This window comes from Podarcis pityusensis, assembly GCF_964106645.2.
Source record: "Podarcis pityusensis genome assembly, chromosome: 7".
NCBI lineage: Eukaryota > Metazoa > Chordata > Lepidosauria > Squamata > Lacertidae > Podarcis > Podarcis pityusensis.
In genome coordinates this window covers 523,323-548,059 of record NC_138031.1, presented here as the reverse complement: position 1 = coordinate 548,059, position 24,737 = coordinate 523,323, and the positions used below count along the sequence as shown (strand labels likewise).

Below are 24,737 nucleotides of genomic sequence, written 5' to 3'. Positions count from 1 at the left end.
CGGTAAGCTGTGGGTCAGCAGCATCTTTCAAGGGGAGGGAGCGCGGGCGCGCAGTGGGATCCTGAGGGTGGGCGCCGGAGAGCGAAAGGGCGAGAGCCGGGCAGGGCCCTTCCGGATCTGGCTGGCCGGGGGGGGGCTCTTGCTCGCCCCGGGTCCGCCCCCGAAGCAGCCTCCTCCGGCGGGCAAGGGGGCGGGCAGGTGCCGCGGAGGCTTGTGGGCCTTGTAGTCCGGGGCTGCCGGCGGCGCGCAGCTGGGCCGGAGAAGCTCCCCGGCCGGCGGCGGCGGGACGGGCGGCTGGCTCTTCCCTGGGCGGCGGCGGCGGCGGGGATCCCGGGCGCCGAGTCCGTCGGGGCTGCGCGCGTCCGCTCGGGGCGTCGGGGCTGCGGGGCTCTCTCTCTCTGGCGCGCGTCCCCGCCCCTTCCTGCGCGCGCCGCGCCGCTTTCGCTTTCGCTTCCCGGGATGGCGGCGGCGGCGGCGGTGGAGGTGCGCGGGGTCCCCGGCGACGTGGCGGACGAGCTGCTGGTGCTCTACTTCGAGAACCGGCGGCGCTCGGGCGGGGGCGCCGTGCAGAGCTGCCGTCGGAGGGGCGCCCGCGCCACGCTCACCTTCCAGAGGGAAGAGGGTGAGTCGCCCGCCGGGCAGCCCAGGGGCGAGACGAGCTCTGCCTTTCAGGGGGCAAGCAGAGCAGAGGGCACCAAAGGGAAAGAAAAGGTCTGGGGTCTTTGGCAGCGTCCCTCCCGCTTTACAGGTGAAAGCAGGAGCCCCCTGGCACATGGGGGGGGGAGAGTGCGCCCCCGTGGGGGGCCTGGCAGAGTGGGGCGGGGCTGCCTGCTTTGCCCAAGTGCTCCCCGGAAATGGAAAGGGGTTGCAGGAATTTATGTATAGGTTGGGGGGGGGTTGCCCCTCCAGCAGATCTCATGCACATGCAGCCCACTATGCTTTTGTGACTTGTCCCCACATCACAGTTTCTTCCTATCTGTTCAAAGGGCCTCTGCTGCACAATACAAATCGATAAATGTATCTATGTACTGGCTCACTGGGAAAACTTCAGAAATCCCTATAGACATGTGAGCTCAGCTCCTCAGCAGCCCCTCTGCCTGAGGGATAATCCCTGGCATCCTGATACCTGAGGGCCAGACAGGTAGCCATTCCAGAAATAACAAACCCAGATGAAGACAAAAAGGTGGGATTAACTTGGCTGGGAAACAGGGAAATGTAAACATCTCTTTTGTTTCACTTGATGGGTGTTTGGTGGAGGGCAAGGGGAACCATGGGGCAGGGTCCAGGATGCTCAGATTACTGCCACCAGACCTCCCCTTTCATCATGTATTAGTGATGTATGAGTGATGTAGTTTGGGGGGGGTGTAACATGGGGATTAGCAGCTAATAAAAGTTGGGGTTTTCTTTTGTTTGGGGCTTCCATCTTGTTCCACCTGGTGGCAGGTGGGAGTCCCATCGCGACAGTCTTCAATCAAGACCAAGCCGACTGGCTGCTGTTTTGCTCTGGGATTCCTGGCTGGTGTCCTTGTTTTTTGTCCAAGGGAGCCCTCAGATTTCTCCGTTAACAAAGGGAACCCCGGGGGTGCGGCAGCTTGGCTGGCTGGCAGGAGACTCCTGCCATCCTTTGCGGTTCCTCTCCTTGGAGACTGTTGCTCCCGTTTTGTAGACAGCGCTTGTCTCCCGCAGCCACGCCAGAAAAATTATTTTGGTCTGCAAACATGGAAGAAAATTTGTATTGCACAAAAGAGGTGGGGGGAGCAATTGTTGTCAGGCTTACTGTGGGAGAAAGGCGACTCACATCATCATCATCATCAATTTATTATTTATACCCCACCCATCTGGCTGGGCTTCCCCAGCCACTCTGGCTGGCTCCCAACAGAACACTAAAAACAAAATTAAAATTAAAACATTAAAAGCTTCCCTAAAGAGGGCTGCCTTCAGATGTCTTCTAAAATCAGTATATCTGAAGGAGTGTCTCCACCCCAGTCATTCAGTCCGGACACCAGGATCCATCTCCCGAGGGCCTTCTGGCGGTTCCCTCGCTGTGAGAAGCGAAGTTACAGGGAACCAGGCAGAGGGTCTTCTCGGTGGTGGCACCCGCCCTGTGGAACGCCCTCCCACCAGATGTCAAAGTGAACAACTACCAGACTTTTAGATGACATCTGAAAGCCGCCCTGTTTAGGGAAGCTTTTAATGTTTAATGTATTACGGTATTTTAATATTTTGTTGTAAGCCGGCCAGAGTGGTTGGGGAAGCCCAGCCAGATGGGCGGGGTGTAAATAAATTATTATTATTATTATTATTCCTTGACATCTGATGGGAGGGCATTCCACAGGGCAGGCGCCACCACCGAGAAGGCCCTCTGCCTGGTTCTCTGTAACTTCACTTCTCGCAGGGAGGGAACCGCCAGAAGGCCCTCAGAGGAGGACCTCCAGAAGGGGAGCTAGAAGCGGGCCTTTACACAGCAGAAGAGCCCTGCAGCTGGATCGGGCCCATCTAGTCCAGCCTGCTGGTCCCTCAGTGGCCCTGCGGATGTCTCCATGGGAAGCAGGGGTGCCTGGCCCTTGGCATGTGATCTGGGAGTTCAGATAATCCAGGGGTGCTTTGCTGCGCTGGTGTTGCTGTAGCCCAGAGTGAGCGGGCAACCTGTGGTGCCCTCCAGGTGCCGATGCAACTCCCACCCACCCTGACCATTGGCTGTGCTGCCTAGAGTGAAGGGGGTCCTGCGGCACCTGGGGGCAGCAGGTTCGCCCTGCCTGCTGCTGCCGCTCCAGCCTCTGGGCCCCCCAGGAATGGAGACCCTGGGCTGCTGGCTTGGCGCTTTCTCTTCTGCAAGGTGACCTTCTGGCCTCCTGCTCTCTCCATCCAGATGCCCAGCGGGTCCTCTCCAGAACGGACCACCAGCTGCAGGACGCCCGCCTGACGGTGCACCCGGCTGCCCCTCGGGATTATGGGAAGGTGGTCCTGCAAGGCCTGAACCCCCAGACCAGCCGGGACCTGGTGGAGCTTTACGTGGAGAGGATGTTGAACTGCGAGAGTGGCGTCTGCTCCGTCTTCCGCAGCCCCAGAGGGGATCAGGCCCTGGTGCAGCTGCCCAGTCCGCTCAGCAACGCAAGTACGTGTGCGTCTCTTGCTTCCCTCCTGTCTTCCTCGGGGGGGGGGGCTCTTCTTCCTTCCTCTGGGCTTCTTCCTCTTCACTCGGTCTCCTCTCCCTCTCGTCCTGGCAGAGTACCTGGCCTTGGTGGAGCATGTGGAGAGTCGGCCTCTGGACGGGGCCCGCCTGGCGCTGGACTGGGTGGAGCAGACGGACGGTGTGCTGGTGCAGTGGGGGGAGGGCCCCCGCCCCAGCCCCCTCAGCCAGGACCTGCTGGAGCTGTACTTCGAGAGCAAGCGCAGCGGTGGGGGGCCAGTGCGGGCCATCAGACTGCTTGCGGGGGCCACGGTGGCTGTCGTCTCCTTCCAGAGCCCGGAAGGTAAGGTTCTCTCTGCCTGGAACTCTCCTCAGACTCACTTCCTCCAGGAAGGCCAGGGGGTGTTGCTGGCATCCTCTGTCAACCTGAGGGGGGCTGTGTTAAAAATTCAGGCTGCCAGACCTGATGGGATTCAGTTATTTATTTATTTTATTTGTACCCCTCCCATCTGGCTGGGTTTCCCCAGCCACTCTGGCTGGCTTCCAACAAAATTTTAAAATGCAGTAATGCATCAAACATTAAAAGATTCCCTGAACAGGGCTGCCTTCAGATGTCTTCTGAATGTCAGGTAGTTTATCTCTTTGACATTTGGTGGGAGGGCGTTCCACAGGACGGGTGCCACCACCTAGAAGGCCCTCTGCCTGGTTCCCTGTAACTTGGCTTCTCGCAGTGAGGGAGCTGGATGACCCTCGGACCCCTTCCACCCCTACCGTTCTGTGATTTGGAGTTTACCCGCAGTCGCGGTGATGGCACTTCACCCTGTCTCCTCTCCCTCTTCCCTTGCAGTGGTGGAGAATGTGCTGCAGAAGACCCACCGCCTCCAGGACCACAGCTTGGCTGTCTCCCCCCACTACGACTTCCTGGAGCCCCCAGAGCAAGAAGGGGCTGAGGTGGACGGAGCCCCTCCGGGGGACACAGGGACCCCCTTCGCCCTCCTGCCCCTCCCGGAAGCCTTCCCCCGGCAGCTGCTGCAGGTGGAGCTGGTCCTCCGGGAGCTGAACGCCCCTGCCCCGGAATGCGTGGTCGCCCTGGACGAAGCCGGCCTGCGCGTCTCGGGGGGCGACCCGCTGCGCCAAAAGTGGCTGCTGGAGCATGTGGAGGGGGTCTTGCAGAACGTGACCCCCGAGCGCCTGCCCTTCTCCGCCTGGGTCCTGGACTTCCTTCGGCAGGAGGATGTGCGGCGTCGCCTGGCGGAGCGGCTGGCCGAGCGGGGGCTGGGCGCCTGCTTCCTCCCCGCTGCGGACGAGGTGCTGGTGGCGGCCCTGAGGCCCGAGACGGCCCGCCTGGCCACCGAGCTGCTGGGCGCCTCCCTGGGCCGCTTTGCCCTGCCCTTGTCAGAGAGGCACCTGCCGGCCCTGGCCTCCCCCCGCTGGGCCCAGCTGCAGGAGACGCTCCCCTGCTGCCTGGTGCGCCTGGAGGAGGGCGGGGAGCGGCTGGAGGGCCTGACCCTGGCCGGGATGGAGGCCGAGAACCGGGCGCGGCTGGCGGCCTGCCTGCAGGAGAGCATGCCGGATGAGGCCCTGGTGGCCATGGAGCCGGGCGCCCTGCGCTACCTGCAGAGGTACTACCAGGAGGTGCTGGCTGGCATGGGCAGCGTCACCCTCCTGCCCCTGGAAGGAGACGACGTCACAGGCTTGCGGGTAAGAGAGGGGCTGCTGCTGCTGCTGCTTGGGCCCGCGAGCATCCTGCTTCTCAGTTTGTCTTGTATTATTTTATGTACTGTGGCTTGCCGTTGTTTTATTGATTACACTGGTCAACAACAAATTTGTTGTCTGCGTTTTTTCAGTTGATTTAGGACGAATCTGATGCGCTGAATCCAAAAATCACATTGGTTTTGCTCAATCAGGTCAAGTTTTTGAGCTATGGCCACATGTCGTTTTTTTACGTTTTTGTTCACATGTACGCTTGTGTGGAGCATTTTAGAAGAAGTTGGTGGGGATAAAATGCCATGTCGAATAATTGTTTTGATTGGAAATGATTATTTTAATGACAAGAAGTATTCAGGTCCGATAGTTCTGGGTGATTATGTCAAAAAGGGATCAGTTTAAAGTCATAAAACCTCGAAATCTTCCATAAATTGGTGCGGTAAAGCATAAAGTTGGGGGATCAAAACTAAGTTAATGGGGCAGCCGCCCCACGAAGTGTATAGGAAACTCCACCCGCACATGCGCCAGCTTATGACTAATTTGAAGGGGAAAAGCCTCCTCTCTGACAGTGCTCGCATCAGCTTCTTCCGCAACAGGCATCAAGAGTACCTCCGTTTTTTCTCGGAAGAGAAGGACTTGGCGTACTGTGCAGATATTGCGCAGCTTCTGCTCAAGCTTGGAGTGCCACAGTACGAACCCAAAGATTGGAGACTGTTCATTGACAGCAGCAAGCAATCACTGAAATGTGTTCTGCTACACAACGGCAACCAGTTTGCCTCTATACCCCTGGCTCACTCGACTACACTGAAGGAGAACTATGAAGCGGTGAAGTATGTGCTGGAGAAAATTGGTTATGATCAGCATAAGTGGTTTATTTGTGTTGACCTGAAGATGGTGAACTTTTTGTTGGGACAACAGTCTGGCTTCACCAAGTACCCATGTTTTCTGTGCACGTGGGATAGTAGGGACCGTGCTCAGCATTACACGAAGAAGGACTGGCCTGTGCGGGAGGAATTGGTGCCTTGCAGAAAAAGGAACGTCATCAACGACCCTCTGGTGGACAGAGACAGAATACTCTTCCCACCGCTGCACATCAAGCTCGGCTTAATCAAGCAGTTCACCAAGGCTCTGGACAAGGATGGTGACTGCTTCACTTACTTGTGCCAGGCTTTTCCAGGATTGACCATGGAGAAGTTGAAAGCTGGCATCTTTGACGGTCCTCGGATCCGTCAGCTCATCAGAGATCCAGAATGCGGAAACTCAATAAACGAAGTGGAACTGGAAGCGTGGAAGGCATTTGTTCTAGTAGTGAAGAACTTTCTTGGCAACAATACGGCCAGAAACTACGCAGAACTTGTCAACAACATGCTGACTGCTTTCAGAAACCTGGGCTGCAACATGAGCGTCAAGATGCACTACCTATTTTCACATATGGACCGGTTTCCCGAGAACCTGGGTTCAATGAGTGACGAGCAGGGGAAGAGATTCCATCAGGACATGAAAGAGATGGAGACCAGGTATCAGGGTCGCTGGGACGCAGTCATGATGGCTGACTACTGTTGGACTCTGAAGAGAGACCTCCCTGCCGCTGAGCATTCCAGGAGTTCCAAGAAACGGAAGTTCAAGCCCTGAAGTTTGAAAAATGGTGAAGCAACATGCAATTTACGTGTACTTACCTTTATCAATGCCCACCATTCAGTTTACAGTAAACCTGACCTGATGGCGAGAAACGGATGCCATTTCCTGATTCAGCAGTGCAAAAATACCCTAAATCAGTTGTAGAAATCTAGACAACATTCAAAAAGTAAAAAATTGTTGCCCAGTGTTATCGTTCAGAAATTAGTTATTGTAACTGTTGAGTGGATTTCTGTTTAACTTTTATATGTTATTACCGTATTTTTTGCTCTATAAGGCGCACTTTTCTCCTCCTAAAAAGTAAAGGGAAATGTGTGTGCTTCTTATGGAACGAATGCAGGCGGGAGGCTCTGCTCAGCGCTCCCTTTCACGAGCCGCATGGAGCGTGTGCGCAGCTCTTGCTGCCCTTCTCCCTCCTCGGGGAAAAGCCTGCAAGCGCCGCACACACGCTCCACGCCGCTTGTTAAAGGGAGCCCTGAGCAGAGCCTGGGATGCAGACAGGCTCTGCTCAGCGTTCCCTTTAAAGAATTTTTTTTTTCTTGCATTCCCCCTCTAAAAACTAGGTGCACCTTATGGTCAAGTGCATCTTATGGAGTGAAAAATACAGTATATGTTTTATATGTTATTATTATTATTATTATTATTATTATTATTTAATATTATTGTAATGATTGTTGAATGTTACTTTTTGATGTAGCTTGCCTATTTTAAAGTTTCACTATCACATTTTTGTATTGCATTAGATTGTTATAAGATGTACATTTTTGTTTCTTCAGCTTGTAAACCGCCTTGAGTATTGTAAGACAGAAAGACGGTATACAAATTGAAAAATGATGATGATGATGTCCCCAGCAAGGTGGGCCCCCGGAGCCAAAGAACTGCAGAGTGGGGAGGGACCCCCAAGAGGGAAATGCAGCAGCCAGGTCATGCTGCCTCCATGCCCCCCCTTTTTCAATTCCCACCCCCTCCCATGTCGTCTGGCACTCAGAAGCCCTTTCCAATTATTTTGAATTACTGTGCCTCCTGAATTGTATTAATGTTTTTGCTGAATTTTTTTGCTCACTTTTGAGACTCCAGTACCATTGCATCCTTATCTGTGTGATTTCAAACGCACCTGGTTGAGTTCCTGCAAGTAAAATACGAGCAAGACAGAGAGCTTAGAAGCTCTTTTCGCGCTGGAAAAACCTGGTGCAGAAACAGCTTCTAAGCTCTCTCTGCCTTGCTTGGGGAGGGGGCCAGGCTGTCTGGGGCGCACCAATTCTGAGCTGCCCTCACAAGATCTGGCAGGGCTTCTGAGCTCCCGCAAGAACTTGTGCAAGCATCCCTAGTTTTCCAGACCAATGTGTTGAGCGGCCAGCAAGACAGAGAGCTTTAAAGCTATTTTTTGCAACTCATGCATGGCTTTTGTTTTTCCCCAAGGATGCAATTTGAGTACAGTTGTATCTTGGTTCTCGAATGCCCAAAACTCGGAAGTAAGTGTTCCGGTTTTTGAACGTTTTTCAGAAGCCACACATCTGACGCAGCTTCCGCTTCAGTGTAGGAACTCCTGCAGCCAATCGGAAGTTGCGCCTTGATTTTCGAACGGCTTCGGGAGTCAAACGGACTTCCAGAATGGATTAAGTTTGAGAAACAAGGTTCCACTGTGTGTGTTTTTTCATATGTGTGCCCCTCCCGGAACGTGGCCCCTGTGCAAGATGTGACTGAACCGCCTGGCGATTGCCACGCTTCTTGTTCTGTGACGCTGTTGTGATTCTTCAAGCTGCTTTGAGCTGGATCTTTGTGGAATGCAAACGTCTCAGTTGCCTCTGCTCTCCTCCTGCTGTGCAGCTGAGTGGGGAGGCCAGAGCCTGCCAGGCGGCAGCTGAGCTCCTGCAGAGTCTGCTCAGCGCCATCCACACCCAGACCGTGACGCTGGAGCTGCCGGGCATCAGCCGCTTCCTGCTGGAGAAACGGGGTCAGGAGACGCTGCAGGAACTGGAGAGGCGCTTTCGTTGCACCATCGGCCTGGAGAGGGTCCGCTGGAGCCCCCCAGAGACGCAGGTGGGTTCAGGTGCACTTTTTCCGGGGGGGCAGGATGCCCTGGAAAAGGGGAGCTCAGGAGGAAAGCGGGAAGGAGACACCCCCCGTGAATGTGAAGGCCAAGCGGCTTAGTGGTGGGGCCTTTTCTGCAGTGGCTCCCCTTTGATGGGACTCCCTGGGGAGGCTCACCTGCTGCCTCCACTACATATCTTTGGTTTTTAAACCGTCTGTGGCCACCTTCTAAATGCACCTTGGGGGGCAGAATTTTTTTTTGGTATTATTACATTCTGCACTTTATGTTCTTATGTCTTAAACCGCCTTGTGAATTTTGGATGTAAGGTCGTGTATAAATTTAACAAACAACAACAATAATTTTCCCTGGGGGCGAAACCATATTCCAGCTGAAGGTGGGTTTCCAGTACCTCTCCCTTTTTCCTTTATACTTTCATGGTTTACTTCATTTTCATGGCTGGGGTATAAATAATAAAATTATTATTATAATATGCTATGTGCCTTTTATTTTCTGGTACGGTGCATAGAATCATAGACTTGTACGGTTGGAAGGGGCCCTGTGCATCATGTACTCCAGTACGTTTCCGAGCACAATTCAAAGTGTTGGTGCTGACCTTGAAAGCCCTAAACGGCTTCGGTCCTGTATACCTGAAGGAGCGTCTCCACCCCCATCGTCCAGCCCGCACACCTGGGTCCATCTCCAAGGGCCTTCTGGCAGTTCCCTCGCTGCAAGAAGCCAAGTTACAGGGAACCAGGCAGAGGGCCTTTTCGGTGGTGGCGCCTGCCCTGTGGAAAGTCCTCCCACCAGATATCAAAGAGAAAAACAACTACCAGACTTTTAGAAGACATCTGAAGGCAGCCCTACTTAGGAAAGTTTTTAATGTTTAATAGGTTATATGTATTTTAGTGTTTTGTTGGAAGCCGCCCAGAGTGGCTGGGGAGACCCAGCCAGATGGGTGGGGTATAAATAAATTATTATTATTATTATTATTATTATTATTATTATTATTATTATCATCATCATCCAGCCCCCGGCAATGCAAGAATCTCAACATGTGCCCCCCCCCTCTGAAACCAGACCAGACTCTGCTTGGCTCTTCAAATGGTTCTGACTTTCCTTCCCCCAATTTCTCCCCAGCACGAACTGGAGACGTCTCAGGAGCCGCTGGCGGTGAGCTGCCCACGAGATGCCCCCTGTGGGCAGGAGCGGCTGGGAGCCCCAGTGGGCGCAGCTGGTGAGCCGAGTGACGCCAACCTGGGTAAGATCCTGCACCCTTCTCCTGCCTGCCTGCTCTTCCGGGGACGGAGAGGAGAGAGGCGCTGTGGGGCTGGCGCGATGGAGGGGGGTTGAGCTTCCTGCCCTTTCTTGCCCTCTGGAGATCCCCCCCCCCCGTAAGACTTGATTTAAATCACTTTTTTACAGAAAGACTCATTCTTGCTGGTATAATCTTAATATTTACAACCAGATGAAGGTTTCATTTTTGGAATAATAAATTTTTAGAGTAGTTTTTACAGTTATATCAAAAATTTCTGATTTGGTTATACTATTAGAAATACAAAGACAGATAATTATGAAATTATTGTGAGGTTTAATAAGTTAACTGTTTATATTTGGACAATTTTTCTTCTGGACTTTATTGGAAAGAGAAAAAGTATCATTTCCTTCATAACAATTTAAACAATTTATTTAACTAAAGCAATAATGTTGTAGCATATGTATCCATGTTTGTTAACTGATGTGGTTAAATGATTTTTCTAACAGAAGACTTAGACTGAGTTTTAGCACACATGAAAAACTTAAAACAAACCCTTATTTCCTGATGAATAGCCTTTGGATTATAATGTAACTTAAATAGAAAACTATCTTTAGAAAGATTTTTCCTTCGAAATCATTTTGTTTTAAAAATCCAATTTAAATTTTAAAAATGCGATTTAAAATGTAAAAAATCTGATTTTTATTCTTATTCTTATTTTAAATCATTGATTTTTATCCACCCTGCCAGAGACCCAGAGGAATAAATCATAAAGTCACTATTATTATTCAGATTCCTGCATTGCAGGGAGTTGGACTAGCCCTGAAGACCCCTTCCAACTCGTATTTACAGGACCGCCTCTCCTGGTCTGCCCCGCAGAGGACCTTAAGGTCCATGAATAACCATAGTTTAGAGGTTCCAGGCCCTAATGAAGTCAGACTATCCTCCCCCAGGGCCAGGGCCTTCTCAGTGATGGCTCCGACCTGGTGGAATGCTGTGTCCCAGGAGACCCGGGCCCTGCAGGACTTGATCTCCTTCTGCAGGGCCTGTAAGACAGAGCTATTCCGCCTGGCCTTTAATTTGAATTCAGCCTGATCTTTATTTCCGTTCCCTTCCCTCACCTGCTCTGGGATCCCACAGCTAATTCTCCCCTGGCCTCCTCACTGGCCCAAGTAGGACCAATTCAGCCAGCTAGCGCTGGGGATTATCTAATTGATTTTTGAATTTTATTGTTATTCATGTTTTTATACTGTATTTTATGCTGCTTTTACAATGAAGTTTTTTAAATTTGTTGTTAGCTGCCCTGAGCCCGGTTTTTGAACCGGGAAGGGCGGGGTATAAATAAAAAATTATTATTATAATTACGATTCTAAGATGGGGGGGGTCTGTGCCTCCTCCCTCGAAGGCCCCTGTTCAGAGAGGCCGGCTTGGGGAGCCCCTCTACCTGGGGGGGAGCGTGGGTCGGCTTGTGGGGCTACAAGGGGAGTGAGCCCCCTCCCTGCCCACATTCTGCCCTCTGACGACCTCCTCTCCCTCCGCAGAAGAGATCAAGGGTCTGCTGGCTGCCCTCCAGCCTCCCCGGGGGGCTTCCCCAGCTGCCGGACGGGGGTCCTGGTCCTTGGAGAATGTGGAGGTGGAGGAGGAAGAGCAGGAGGACCTGTACACGGCCCCCGAGCAGCCCTCGCAGGGGGCAGAGACGGCCCTTGCAGCTGCCAGGGCGGAGGAGGAGGAGGGGGCGCTGGAGGAAGGACCCCTGGCCCTGCGGAGCAGCGCGGCCGAGGAGGAAGAGGAGGCTCAGCTGCTGCTGGCCATCCAGCAGTCGATGGACAGCGCCCGGCGCGAGGAGGAGGAGCTGCGCCGGGCTGTGGAGCTCTCCCTCACCAGCTGGGCGCAGGAGCAGGCACCCAGTGCCGATGCCACCCTCCTCTCTGCCCTCCACATCTCCCTGGAGGACGCCAGGCAGGCGGCCGACTCGGCTCAGGTGGCCGTCTTCCTGGGGGCAGAGGAGGACGCAGCCCCCCTGGCGCGGGAGCTGCAGGCCGCCCTGCGGGCCCAGCTGCGGGAGGAGAGGGTGCCCCACGCTGCCCTGCGCTCCCTGGCGCCGCCCTGCCTGGCCTACCTGGCCCACCTGGAGCGCAAGCACGCCGTGCGCATCTCGCTGGACGGGGAGGTGGCCGTGGTGCGAGGCTTCGCCGACTACCCCCTGGCCGCCACGCGGGACCTGGCGCTGCTGCTCACCCGGCTGCTGCGCACGGAGGCTGTGGGGGACCCTGGCGACGCTTGCTGGGTGCACTGGGACCCCCAGGGAGCCTCCGCCCCCTACTCTGCGCAGGCCAGCGCCCTTCTGGAGCAGGCGTGGGGTCGGGGGCTCAAGCGCCTGGACGTCTTCTTTGACGGCCGCCCCTTCGCCATCGACTTCGAGCGCATGGAAGAGTACGATCTGGGCAGTGCCCGCACTGTGCCCATTGGCCGCCTCCCAGGTAGGCTCTGCCACCCAATTCAGGTGTGGTCTTCCTCTCCAGGGCTGAATGGGCTGCCTCTTGGCCCAAGAGCGGCCGTGGTGTGGGGGGAGGGCCCCTCCGAGCCCACGCTCTCCTCCTGACGGGCAGTGCCCCCTCTGCAGGTTCTTCTGCCCCTGTGGGGCTGGACGACGGGGAGGCGAGGCTGGTGCAGCTTGTGGAGGGAACAGAGGAGTTCCGGGAGACGGTGCGCCATTTCTACGACACCCTGGAGGACATGCACAACAAGATCCGCATCGTCAAGGTATTGGGGGGGGCACTGGTCTGGGACAGCCGGGGGCATGATGCTGCGGAGCAAGGGGAGCCAGCGTGGCGCCCGTGGGCACTCATGTGCCCCTGCTGGAATTAGACTAGCAAGAAGCTTGACCCGACAAATGGCCGTCCAACCTCTGCTTTGAAACCTCCAAGGAAGGAGAGTCCAGCATTTCTTTTGGGAGTCTGTTCCTCTGCTGAACAGCTCTTGCTGTGAGAAAGTTTTTCTGTATGTTTAGTGGGAATCTCTTGTCAATTTAAGCCATGGGTTCGAGTCCTACCATCCAGAGCAGGCAAAGATAATCATGTTCCCTCTTCCCTGTGACAGCCCCTGAGACATTTGAAGATGGCTCTCCCATCTCCTCAAAGTCTCTTCTTTTCCAGGCTAAACATCCCCAGCTCCTTCAACCGTTCCTCATCAGGCCTAGTTTCCAGATCCTTGATCATCTTGGTTGCCCTCCACCGCACACATTCCAGCCTGTCAACATCCTCCTTAAAATTTGGTACCCAGATTCCACTAGGGGGACACTGTAACAGTCATAAAGTTCTTAAATACTTTACTTCTTCTTTGAGTCCCCCCAATTCACCAGAAAGATAACAGTCTATCTTAAACAGTTACTTTAAGACCAGGAGATGCCTATCAGCAATATTGTATCCAAATTGTATTTCAAGTGCAGGACTAGCTGTCAAAATATGTTCAAAGACAGTACCTTTTCTCCAGCTTTTTATTGTCGCTGGGAACCCGTTCCCAGGGGATTGAGCGGTGGTTTTTATCTTCTCTTTCTCACTTCTTCTTAATGAAGTGACATTCAAAGCTTCCCCCCCTCTTCCCTCAAGTTGAGGGGGGAAAGTCCTGGTTAGATGATTGGATTGAAGTCCTTTTATGCGTCTTTTAAAGCTTCCGCTTTCAAGTTCAATGCTTTGTTTTATCTACAAAAGCAGGAGGCAGACTTCCTTTTTATACCTCTCCGCTTCGGCCAAATTCTTTTCAAATTTGTACAGTTCCTTAATTGCGTTAAAAATCCTACTCACGGATCGTTGTTTTCAAAGCCAAATTTTCAAGGAAGAAAGGCAGCGCTCTCCGGTAACAGCTGTGCGGCTTCACTCCACAGAAGAAGCAGACGACTCACAGCACAGCGCTGCTTCCCCCGTTCCGTTCCGGAGCCCGTTGCCGGGTTCCTTCACGCATTGGGGGGGCGCAAAACGTGCCCGCTGAGTCCCAAGGTCACAGGCTTCACCCGCCTGTGATTTCAGGGGTCCCCCGCTACGCCGAAGCGGGATCTGACCCTGTTTCCGTGGAGCGGTTCCCTCCAGATTAGAGGGAATCCGCCATTAACCGATGGCGCCACCTCCGGAAGTCCTGACTTTATGACTGTTACAGTGTCCCCCTAGTGGAATTTGGAACTTGTTACTACTAGTTACAATTGCAGCTGGCCTGAGGATTTTCCCACATTGTCTTTTTGGAACTTTCCACTTCAAAACAATTCTGAATTCAACTGTGTGACTGACCTTGAGTTTTATCTAGAGGGGGATGGCAGATGGAAAAGAGAAATTAGAGTCGCTACAAGCAACAAGGTCGGGCAAAGTTTTGCGAACAGACGGTGGATTACAAAGAAGAGCTTCGACCTCTGGCCCCTCTGGGGTTCTAACAGCAGCCCCATCGGCACAACCCAAAACTAAAGGTATGGCAAGTGAAGATGCCTTTGCTCAGGTTTTGGCTAAAATTAATGAATCTTTGGACAGAATAAGCAGACAAGTAGCAGAGGCATCAGACAAGATTGATCAAAATACAACAAGTATTAATCAAAATACAACAAGTATTAATCAAAATACAGTAAATTTAAATAATTTGGGCCAGAAAGTAAATACTAATACAGAGACTATTCAGAAACTATTAGAGGAATCGGCCTCAACACGTCAGATTGCCGAAGAGGCTAAAGAAATTGCTACAGCGTCTGTTGCAGAGGTTCAAGAGAAGATACCACCGTTACATAAACAACTTGAAGACCATAAGTTAACCCTGTCTATGATTGAGTTGAAAGAGAAACAAGTGAATTTAAGGGTCAGAGCAGTACCTGAAGTGGAGAAAGACAATTTAACTGATTTTTTTACGCAGGAATTCTTAGACTTTTGGAATCCAGAATTGGTAAAAGACAGTTTCAAAATAGTGAATGCTTTTAGACTTGGAAAAGGAGGAGGAAAGAAGGTGAGAGACTGTTTGGTTACTCTCCGAACAAAAGAAGAGAGGGACAAGATCTTGGGTTTGCATTTCCAGAAGACACTGGAAATACATCAGACAAGAGTGGAGATATTTAAGGACATTCCGAAACACCTTCTGGATCTCAGATCTAACTATAAAGACTTGGTCACTTTGTTGAAAAGTAATAGAATTAACTTCAGGTGGGAATTTCCTCAAGGCCTATCTTTTAGTTACAAAGGAAAGAAGAGGAAAATAAGATCGGAAGACGACAAAGACAAATTCTGGAGAGACCACGGAGAAGACCTACAAAAGAAAGTCACAGGAGAGCTAAGAACAATTGCAAGAGAAACTTTAGACATACCAGGACTATCTCTGGAACTAAAAGACCGCCTGAAAAACGTGATACCACCGACGGAACAGGAACAGGCATTAGGTGCCGTTGGAGGAGAACTAAAATAAACACAGCATGGCCCTGCAACTACTAACCTGGAACTGTCATGGTCTGAATTCCCCTCAGAAAAGGAAATCAGTGTTTCACTTATTAAAAAAGGAACAATTGGATTTGATCTGTCTACAAGAAACACACATAACAAGATTACACAGGAAATTGTTGATAAATAAAAGACTTGGTCAGGAGTTTATTTCATCGGACAAAGTTAAAAAAAGAGGGGTTGTGATTTATGCAAAGGACAGACTATCACCGAAATTTATTTTTAAAGATGACCAAGGAAGATTTGTGGCAATTGAAATTCAAACACAAGGAGAAAAATTTTTGATAGTAGGAATCTACGCACCAAATGATGGGAAATCTGAATTTTTTAAGAAGTTGCATGAGACCCTGATGGACTATTTGGACTACAACATGATTTTGATGGGAGACATGAATGGAGTGGTATCTACATATATGGACAAGGCACAAAGACAGGTAGTCACTAAGGATGGTAGACTACCGAAAACCTTTTTTGACATGACAGACAACTTGGACTTAGTTGATATCTGGAGAATAAGAAACCCCATGGCTAAAGAGGGAACCTTCTTCTCTGAAGCCAAAATTACATGGACAAGAATTGACCAAATTTGGATAACTAGAGGAAAGGCACCAAAGACAAGAAAGGTGGAAATCTGCCCGAAAACTTGCTCCGACCACAACGCTGTTAAGATGGAAATGAGATTAACACCAACTGGCTCCTTTAGATGGAAGATGAATGACACCTTATTTAGAGATGAAGAAGTGCTTAAGAAGGCCCAAAAAACCTTGAGAGATTATTTTGAGATAAATTTGAGTACCAATGTGGAGAAAAGAGTAATCTGGGACGCAAGTAAAGCGGTTATGAGAGGGTTCCTAATACAACAGAACGCAGTAAAGAAGAGAATTCAAAATGAGAAGAAGGATAAGATATTGGACAAAATAAAGGAAGTTGAAAAAAGACTGAGAGTAAACCCAAAATCTCAAGAGATTTTGAGAGAGTTAAAGTTATATCAAGTACAATACATGAAAATGATGAATCAGGAAATAGAATGGAAAATTAAACAAATGAGACAAAAGACATTTGAGTCGGCTAACAAATGTGGTAAATTGTTGGCATGGCAAATGAAAAAGAGACAAAAATTAAACACAGTTACGAACTTAGAAGTGGAAGGAAGAAATATACAGAACCCAGCAGAGATTAGAAATTGTTTCCAGAGGTACTTTAAACAACTATATACGCAAGGGCCACTGAAAGAAACAGATCTAGATCAATTTTTGAAAACAAATGGATTACAAAAAATATCTCAAGAAAACAATCTAATGTTGAACTATAAAATAACTGTACAAGAGGTAGAAGGTGCCATTCAAAACATGCAATTGGGTAAGTCTCCAGGACCGGATGGACTGACTTCTAGATATTACAGATCTTTGAAAGAATGGTTAATACAACCTTTGAAAGAGGTCTGTAATGAAATAATGGAGGGGAAAAGAGCACCAGAGTCGTGGAAAGAAGCTTATATTACACTTGTATCGAAAACAGAGACTGAAAAGACACAGCTTAAGAACTACCGCCCTATATCATTACTTAATGTGGATTACAAAATCTTTGCTGACATTTTGGCCAAGAGATTTAAAAAAGTGTTGATGGAAGAGATTCATAAAGACCAAGCGGGCTTTCTCCCAGGAAGACATCTGTCTGACAATTTGAGGAATATAATTGATATTCTGGAAAAACTAGAAGTGAACATAAACACTAAAGCAGTTTTGATATTTGTGAATGCGGAGAAAGCCTTTGACAACATTTCTTGGAACTTTATGAAGAAGAATCTACAGGGTATGGGGGTAGGCCAAGGCTGTGAGAATGGTATAAGTGCAATTTATTCAGAACAAAAGGCTAAATTAATTGTAAATAATGTTGTGACGGAAGAACTTAAAATTGAAAAAGGGACACGACAAGGTTGCCCAATTTCCCCACTCCTTTTTATTTCGGTCCTGGAGGTTTTGTTGAACATGATTAGAAGGGACCAGTTGGTTAAAGGTATACAGGTCGGAACTAAACAGTACAAACTGAGAGCATTTGCAGATGATTTAGTATTGACGTTACAGGAGCCAGAATCTAGTACTAAAAGAGTTTTAGAATTGATTCAAGAATTTGGTCAAGTTGCAGGATTTAAATTGAACAAGTTAAAAACTAAGGTTTTAGAGAAAAACTTAACACCGATTGAGAGAGAGAGGTTTCAGAATGAGACAGGCCTAACAGTGGTTAAGAAAGTTAAATACCTGGGGATTAACATGACAGCAAAAAATGGGAATTTATTTAAAGATAATTATGAAAAATGTTGGGCGGAAGTGAAAAAAGATTTAGAAATTTGGTCAAATTTGAGGCTTTCACTGCTGGGCCGTATTGCTGCGATAAAAATGAATGTATTGCCTAGAATGTTGTTTTTGTTTCAAACTTTGCAAATTGTGGACAAAATGGATTGTTTCAAGAGGTGGCAGAAAGATATTTCTAGATTTGTCTGGCAGGGCAAGAAGCCCAGAATAATATTTAAAATACTAACGGATGCAAAGGAAAGAGGTGGATTTGCCCTGCCAGACCTTAAACTTTATTATGAATCAGCAGCTTTTTGCTGGCTGAAAGAATGGCTGCTTCTTGAAAACACTGACATTTTGGACCTAGAAGGGTTTAACAATGTATTTGGATGGCATGCATATCTGTGGTATGATAAGGTCAAAGCACATAAAGCATTTAAAAATCACATTGTCAGGAAAGCACTATTCAATGTTTGGATAAGATACAAGGATTTATTAGAAAATAAAACTCCAAGATGGCTGTCACCAATGGAAGCGAAAGCCTTGAAAAAACTCAATATGGAGGTCAAATGGCCAAAATATTGGGAAATTTTAGAACAAGATGGAGATAGACTTGAAACTGCAGAGTTTTGAAAAATTAAAAAACAAAGTGCGAGACTGGCTCCATTACTTTCAGATAATGGAGGCATTTAATTCGGACAAGAAAATTGGCTTCCAGGTGGAAAAATCAAAATTAGAAACTGAATTGTTAGAACCCAAAACTAAGAATTCGTCAAAGATGTATAACTTGCTGTTAAAATGGAACACTCAGGATGAAACGGTGAAATCGGCTATGATTAAATGGGCACAAGACGTTGGACACAACATCATGTTTGCCTATTGGGAGCAGTTATGGACCACAGGTATGAAATTTACGGCATGTAATGCCTTAAGAGAGAATATTATGAAAATGATATACAGGTGGTACATAACCCCAGTCAAGCTCGCAAAAATCTATCATTTGCCCGATAATAAATGTTGGAAATGTAAAGAAACTGAAGGTACATTCTTTCACCTTTGGTGGACGTGCCCAAAGATTAAGGCTTTCTGGGAAATGATATATAATGAATTAAAAAAGGTATTTAAATATACCTTCCTGAAGAAACCAGAGGCCTTTCTCCTGGGCATAGTCGGCCAAACGGTGTTAAAAAAGGATAGAACTTTCTTTATGTATGCAACAACAGCAGCAAGAATACTTATCACAAAGTATTGGAAGACACAAGAGCTACCCACACTGGAGGAATGGCAGATGAAAATGATGGACTATATGGAATTGGCGGAAATGACTGGTAGAATCCGTGACCAGGGAGAAGAGTTGGTGGAGGAAGATTGGAAGAAATTCAAAGACTATCTACAGAAATACTGCAAAATTAAAGAATGTTAGAGTGATGTTGGATTGAAAATAAGTGGCTTCTAGCTATACAGGCTTTAAAGTTATATATAGATCAAGATTAAGGATTAGGATTTAAAAAAAAAAGTTAAAGGAAATGGAAATTTGGCTTTTAAGAGGTAAAAATTCAATGTTATATTATATTAAGATTAAGGATTGGGATTAAAAAAGAGGGAAAGAAATTGCTGGACAAACAAATTGAATTGGAATACAAAAGAGGGAGGTATGAGGAGGTCCAGAAAATAAGTAAATTTAAAACTGGTGATGAAAAGGCGGTATTGTTTTTAACTGTTTTCTTTTTTGTCTTTTGTTTTTTGTTTTTTTTGGATTATGTACAGTGGTGCCTCGCAAGACGAAATTAATTCGTTCCATGAGTTTTTTCGTCTTGCGATTTTTTTCGTCTTGCGAAGCACGGTGTCGGGAAAGTTTTGGAAAAGCTTCAAAAGTCTTCAAAAACCTCAAAAAAGGGGGGTGCTTGGGAGGGAGGGAGAGGCGGGCGTGGGGCGTGGGGGGAGGCAGGGCAGAGGTTGCTGCCTGAGCCCCCGGGATCAGTTCGGCTCGCCTTGCTCCGACCCTTTGCACTACAGTCGGCACCGTCTTGCTGCTGCTGCTGCTGTCGCCGCGGTAGTCAAAACTCCTACTGGCCTAAAAGTTGTCTGGTGCAAAATCCCTTCTGCAGCAGCAGCCCGAAAGAAAGCGAGAGCGCCAGCCAGCCAGCCGCCCGCCGCGGGCAGGAGGGAGGGAGGGAGCGTCGGCGACGGTGGATGCCTATTGCCCCTGTTGCTGCTGCAGCCGGCCAGCCAGCCAGAAGCGCGCGAGCGGAGAGGGGTGCATCCAGCCCGTTGGAGAGGAGCGTGGGGGCGCGTCCCCGGTGGCTCCCGAGCTGACCTTGCCTGGCCCGGCACCTTCCACGCTGCCAAAGGGCGACTCACCTGCTGCCTGCGCTGCGCCGGGACTAACTCGAGCGGGGCGAGGAGAACACACACTCGCGCGCACACACACTGAGAGGCAAACTTGCCGCAGCCGTAGACGTCGCGGGGTTGGAAAGCGCCCGGGCAGGCGCTCTTGTCACCGCCGGGGCGCTGGGGGGGGGGGAGAAGGAAGGAGCCCCGTCCGAAGAGCCCCGGAGCCTGGCCTCCCTAACTGGGAGTTGTGGGGAGGGAAGTGTGCGCGCCTTGCTATTTTTCGCCGAAACAAAGCTCCCTCTCCCTCAGAACCCGCCTTCACGCGTTCTTGCCCCTACGGAGACGCACACCGCGTGCTATGAGTTGCTCCTCGAAGTCAAGTCGCAACTGTATTAACGGTTTTAAGAAAAAGGAAACAAACTTGCAAGAGGTTTCCGTCTTGCGAAGCAAGCCCATAGGGAAAATCGTCTTGCGAAGCAACTCAAAAATGGAAAACCCTTTCGTCTTGCGAGTTTTCCGTCTTGCGAGGCATTCGTCTTGCGAGGCACCACTGTATTGTATATTTTTGAACTGTGTACTTTTCTTTTTTCTTTTTAATTTTTTATTGATGTGTTCTTTTTATTGGAAACTCTAATAAATATCATTTAAAAAAATAAAAAAATAAAATTCGGTACCCAGAATTGGATACAGCGGTGGGGGCTGACACAGTTGTTTGACCCACCTTTCAATCTTTTCTGGATGTTCATGATGCCTTGACTAGCAAGTAGACTGGGTAGCAGTGAGTTGGTGCAGGATCACAAATTGTCAGAGAGCCGACTGAGGATTACAGCTCTGAGGAGGAACGGTGGGAACCTCCCCCTCTTCCTGCTCCTGACCAGGATCCTGAAGCTGCCCAGGAACAGTGGAGCAGCATAGATTTAGAGAACTGGTTTGCAGAGGGGCATAGTTTGGAAAACAACAGCTGGGCAGAACTGAGTGGCGAACAGCCAGGAGAAGCAGAAGAGGAAGAGAGAACTGATTCCCCTTCGCTAGACAGTGTCCAGCCTCTCTCTCCCAGGAGTGCTGATAAGGTTGCTATGCAGAAGGCTCAGTGGTTGTGAGATCAGGTTGCAAGAAGGGGGAAGTGATGGAGATAATTTGGGGGGTAGGAGTAGGAGGAAAGCTTAATTGGGAGCACCTGCGCTTTGAGAATGGCTGCGTTTCTCCAAAGCCTGGCACAAAGAGTGCGCTTCGTGGCTGAGGTCTGGCCCAGGTCCTCGTCCAGCACTCTAACCACTGCACCACCGCTGCCTCTGCCTTCATGGTCCCTCCTTTTCCCTCCGTGCCCGGCAGGTGGAGAAGCTGCTGCACCCTCTTCTCTACCAGCAGTACCAGCTGAAGAAGGTGGCCCTGCTGAACGTTTGCGGGCGCCGGGATGTGGAGCGCCTCCTCTTCCACGGCACCACGGAGGAGTCCAGCCGCGAGATCTGCCTGCACGGCTTCAACCGCAGCTTCTGCGGAAAGAACGGTGAGCCAGGGGTGGGGAGGGGCTGTATTCAGGGAGCCTGGAGCACCCAGGAGGGCTCCCACAAGGGCCCCAGATCTAGCAGCTTCCAGAGTTTGGGCCCCAACATTGGGCAAAAAAAATCTGAGAGTCGTGGGCGAGGGGCAAAAGATTCCTGCCTTGCAGGGGGTTGGACTAGATGACCCTCATGGTCCCTTCCAACTCTACAATTCTATGATTCTCTGCTCTCCTTCGGACCTCCCTGGGCACTTGCTCCTGCCTGGAAATGGACACCTTGCCTAGAGTGTCGGACTGGGACCTGGGAGAGCAGCGTTCGAATCCCCACTCAGCCGTGAAGCTCCCTGGGTCACCTTGGGCCAGTCACCATCTCTTAGCCCAGGGGTCAGCAAACTTTTTTGGGAGGGGGCCAGTTCACCATCCCCCAGACCTTTGTTGGGATACTGCCGGGAAGACGGAGGCATCAGGCAGGCCCCAGCTGGCTCCAGCCACCGGCCGGCAGCTGGTCTCCCTTGGAACAGCATCAATCAGCGACACGAGCCTCAGATACATTTAGAGACCCGTTCATGCTCTGAAAGCAGAGTGCGTAAATCTTCTCACAGCAGAAGAGGCGGACAGAGAGATGTGCAAGCATAATGTACAACATTTTATTCAGCATAGTTCAGGAACAGAGGAAAACATGTCTGCTTCCCTTCGTCTCCAGCAAAACAGCAGCAGTGCAAAAGCCATATACAAACGGAAGTTCCCGGAAAGCGCTGTGCTGGAAATGTGAACGGGCATGTGACACACAATAGTCATGTCTGTCCCTTTTAAGGTGGAACGGAACTATATCCTAACGACCTTGTGGCGGGCTAGACCCCACGCGTGTGGGGCAGAGGAAGCTTCTCTCTCTCCCCCAGCCCCTCCCCTCCCCCTGCCTCCCTATGCTGCTGCCGTCGGCGCTGTGCTCTCCCAACCGCAGCTCCTGTGCCTGCCCTTGCGAGCGGCAGAGGGATGAGTGGCCCGAAAGTGCTGGCTGGCTCCAGAGAGGCGCTGCCCAAAATGGCGCTCAGCCAGCTCAGCCCAGCCCCCTTCCTCCTCTACGCAGGGCGGGGAGAAGCCAGGAGGAGGCGCCATGGTGTGCGAGAGGGAGGGGGGGAAAGGGTGCCAGAAAAAAAATGGCACCAAAAACCCCCAAACAGAATCGCCGATCCACAGAACATCCGCAGGCCAGATCCTGAGGGCAATTGGGCTGGATTTGGCCCGTGGTCCGTAGTTTGCCGACCCCCGTCTTAGCCTAACCGACCTCACAGGGTTGTGAGGATGAGATGGGGAGGAGAAGAGGAAACATTAAGACCCCCTTGAGATCCTTGGTAGAAAAAACATGGTCTATAAATGTAAGAAATAAACTAAGTATATAATAAACAGAGGGAAGGTTTAGCTTTTAAAGTTTGGCATTGCAAGAGGGTTTGATAGATTCACGGAGGAGGGGGCTTGCAGTGGCTGCTAGCCAGGATGGATATGCTCTGTCTCCACGGCTGGAGGCAGCAATGCTTGCTGGGAACCACAGGAGGGAAAAGTTCCTCTTGGGCACGGATCCTGCTGGAAGGTTCCCTATAAGGGGCATGTGAGAACACTACTGTCCTGTTGACTTTTGGACTGACCCAGCAGGTGAGGTTTCTTCACCAGCCATGCTTTGGAAACAGCAAGGCTTGTCCCTCCTTGGAGAATTGTTCTGAGCAGAGCCCCAGGTGGACACATGGGGAACTGCAGGTCCTTTGCCTGCTGCTCTGGAACTCCCCAAGCCTTGCAGGCGTTAGGCAGCTTGCAGGAGGTGCTTTGGGGCTGGGGGAGACCTCAGGAAGAGCCAAGGGGTCCTACACTGCCTGTGTCCCATTTCCTGACCCCAGCCCCCTCTCCCTTCCTCTTTGTCCCTCCAGCCACACGCTACGGCCACGGGGTCTACTTTGCCGTCAAGGCCGTCGTCTCCGTGCAGGAGATGTACTCCCCCTCCAGCAGCGACGGCAACAAGTACATCTTTGTGACACGGACGCTGACCGGGGACTATGCGCTGGGCAACCCGAGCATGCGGGCGCCGCCCCTGCGGGAAGGGGACGCCGTGCCGCGGCGCTACGACAGCACCGTGGACAACCTCCGCAACCCAGGCGTCTTTGTCATCTTCAACGACACTCAGGCGTATCCTCAGCACCTCATCACCTGCCGCTGGTCCAAGCAGCCCTGAGGGGGGCAAGGGGGGGCTGCTGTTCCCCTCTCCCCCAGGGCTGCCAGGCGAAACTGAGCAGGGGGTGGGCAAGGATGCCCGTGGCCAGACTGTCTGATTTGGGCCTTCCCGAGGGGGCAGAGACAGCAAGACTCCACTGGGCACCAGCCTTGCTTCAGACTGGATCTGCTACGGACCCTGCTTTCAACATATTACCTCTTTTTGTGTGGGGGGAGGGGGGCTGCTGATTCTGCTGCCACCTACTTGGGGCATCACATTGGGGGTGGTTTGAAGGATGGAGAAGCCATGCATTAAAAGGCACACAAGGAAAAGTCAGAGCAGGGCCTGTCTTGCTTGGGTTTTTTTTTGGGGGGGGCTGCCCCCTCCACCCCCCTTCCTTTGCTCCTTGGCTTGGCAAGAGCAGCAGAGGCCAGCCTGGCTGGGAGAGTCTCAAGCTTTGCAGGTTCTGGGCAGGATCCAAGGGCCGGTTGGGTGGGGCTGGGGGGCAGGGGAGATGGGCTGCCTCTGTGCATTTGCCCCAGGCTGCCTGTCCCCCAAGAAGCCCAGCGCCCTGCAGACAACTTCGCCACGTTGGCGCATGTCCTCTCTTCTTCGATTCTTGTTCCAGCCTTTGAATCTGGCTTCCCTCCCTCCTGCAGCCTGAGAGTAGCCTGGAGGGGAGAGGAATCGGAGAACTGTGGAGCTCAAAGGGACCCCAAGGGCCATCTAGTCCAACCCCCTGCAATGCAGGAATTGCAGCTCGATTATCCCTGACGGATGGCCAGCCCATCTGTTTAGAAACCTCCAAGGAAGGAGTCTCCACTGCTGAGCAGCTCTTGTCCTCAGAAAGTCCTTTCAAACGTTTAGTCAGGATCTCCTTTCTTGTAATTTGAAGCCATGGGTTCGAGTCCTTCCCTCCTGTTACGGAAAAATCTAGGTGCGAGGCTGCTCAGTCCCCCAGCTGGTCAGGCTGAGCCCGCGGGTCCCTGCGGAATAAAGGAAGGAGTCTAGCCACCAACCGGCGCAAATAGCTGTGGACCAAAGTTTATTGCGCAACAGGTTCAAAGAGGAAATTTGAACCCTGAGGATGGGGGGACAAGGACTTTTAAAACGTTCCCACCATATCCCAGAATACAGTTTGTACAGCATCATTGATACATCAGATAAGGGGAGGGTTATACACAATTAACATA

At 50.8% G+C, this 24,737-nt stretch overlaps 1 protein-coding gene across 1 annotated transcript; it reads left to right on the top strand.

The window, feature by feature from the left end:
• Positions 1-425: 425 nt before the first annotated feature.
• Positions 426-23,876, top strand: PARP10 (poly(ADP-ribose) polymerase family member 10). The gene is made up of 10 exons (XM_081013976.1): positions 426-622; positions 2,870-3,115; positions 3,228-3,473; positions 3,978-4,831; positions 8,300-8,512; positions 9,642-9,762; positions 11,298-12,236; positions 12,380-12,519; positions 21,176-21,350; positions 23,264-23,876. The coding sequence occupies exons 1-10, from the start codon at positions 460-462 to the stop codon at positions 23,563-23,565; spliced, it is 3,399 nt and encodes a 1,132-aa protein (XP_080870102.1). The 5' UTR covers positions 426-459; the 3' UTR covers positions 23,566-23,876.
• The last annotated feature ends 861 nt before the right edge of the window (positions 23,877-24,737 follow it).

Bases quoted from the DNA above. Each gene is read 5' to 3' on its own strand.
- PARP10 (XM_081013976.1), top strand. From the start codon at position 460: ATGGCGGCGGCGGCGGCGGTGGAGGTGCGCGGGGTCCCCGGCGACGTG. The intron at 3,116-3,227 runs GTACGTGTGCGT...TCGTCCTGGCAG, and splicing joins CAGTCCGCTCAGCAACGCAA to AGTACCTGGCCTTGGTGGAG. The intron at 12,520-21,175 runs GTATTGGGGGGG...CGTGCCCGGCAG, and splicing joins ACAAGATCCGCATCGTCAAG to GTGGAGAAGCTGCTGCACCC.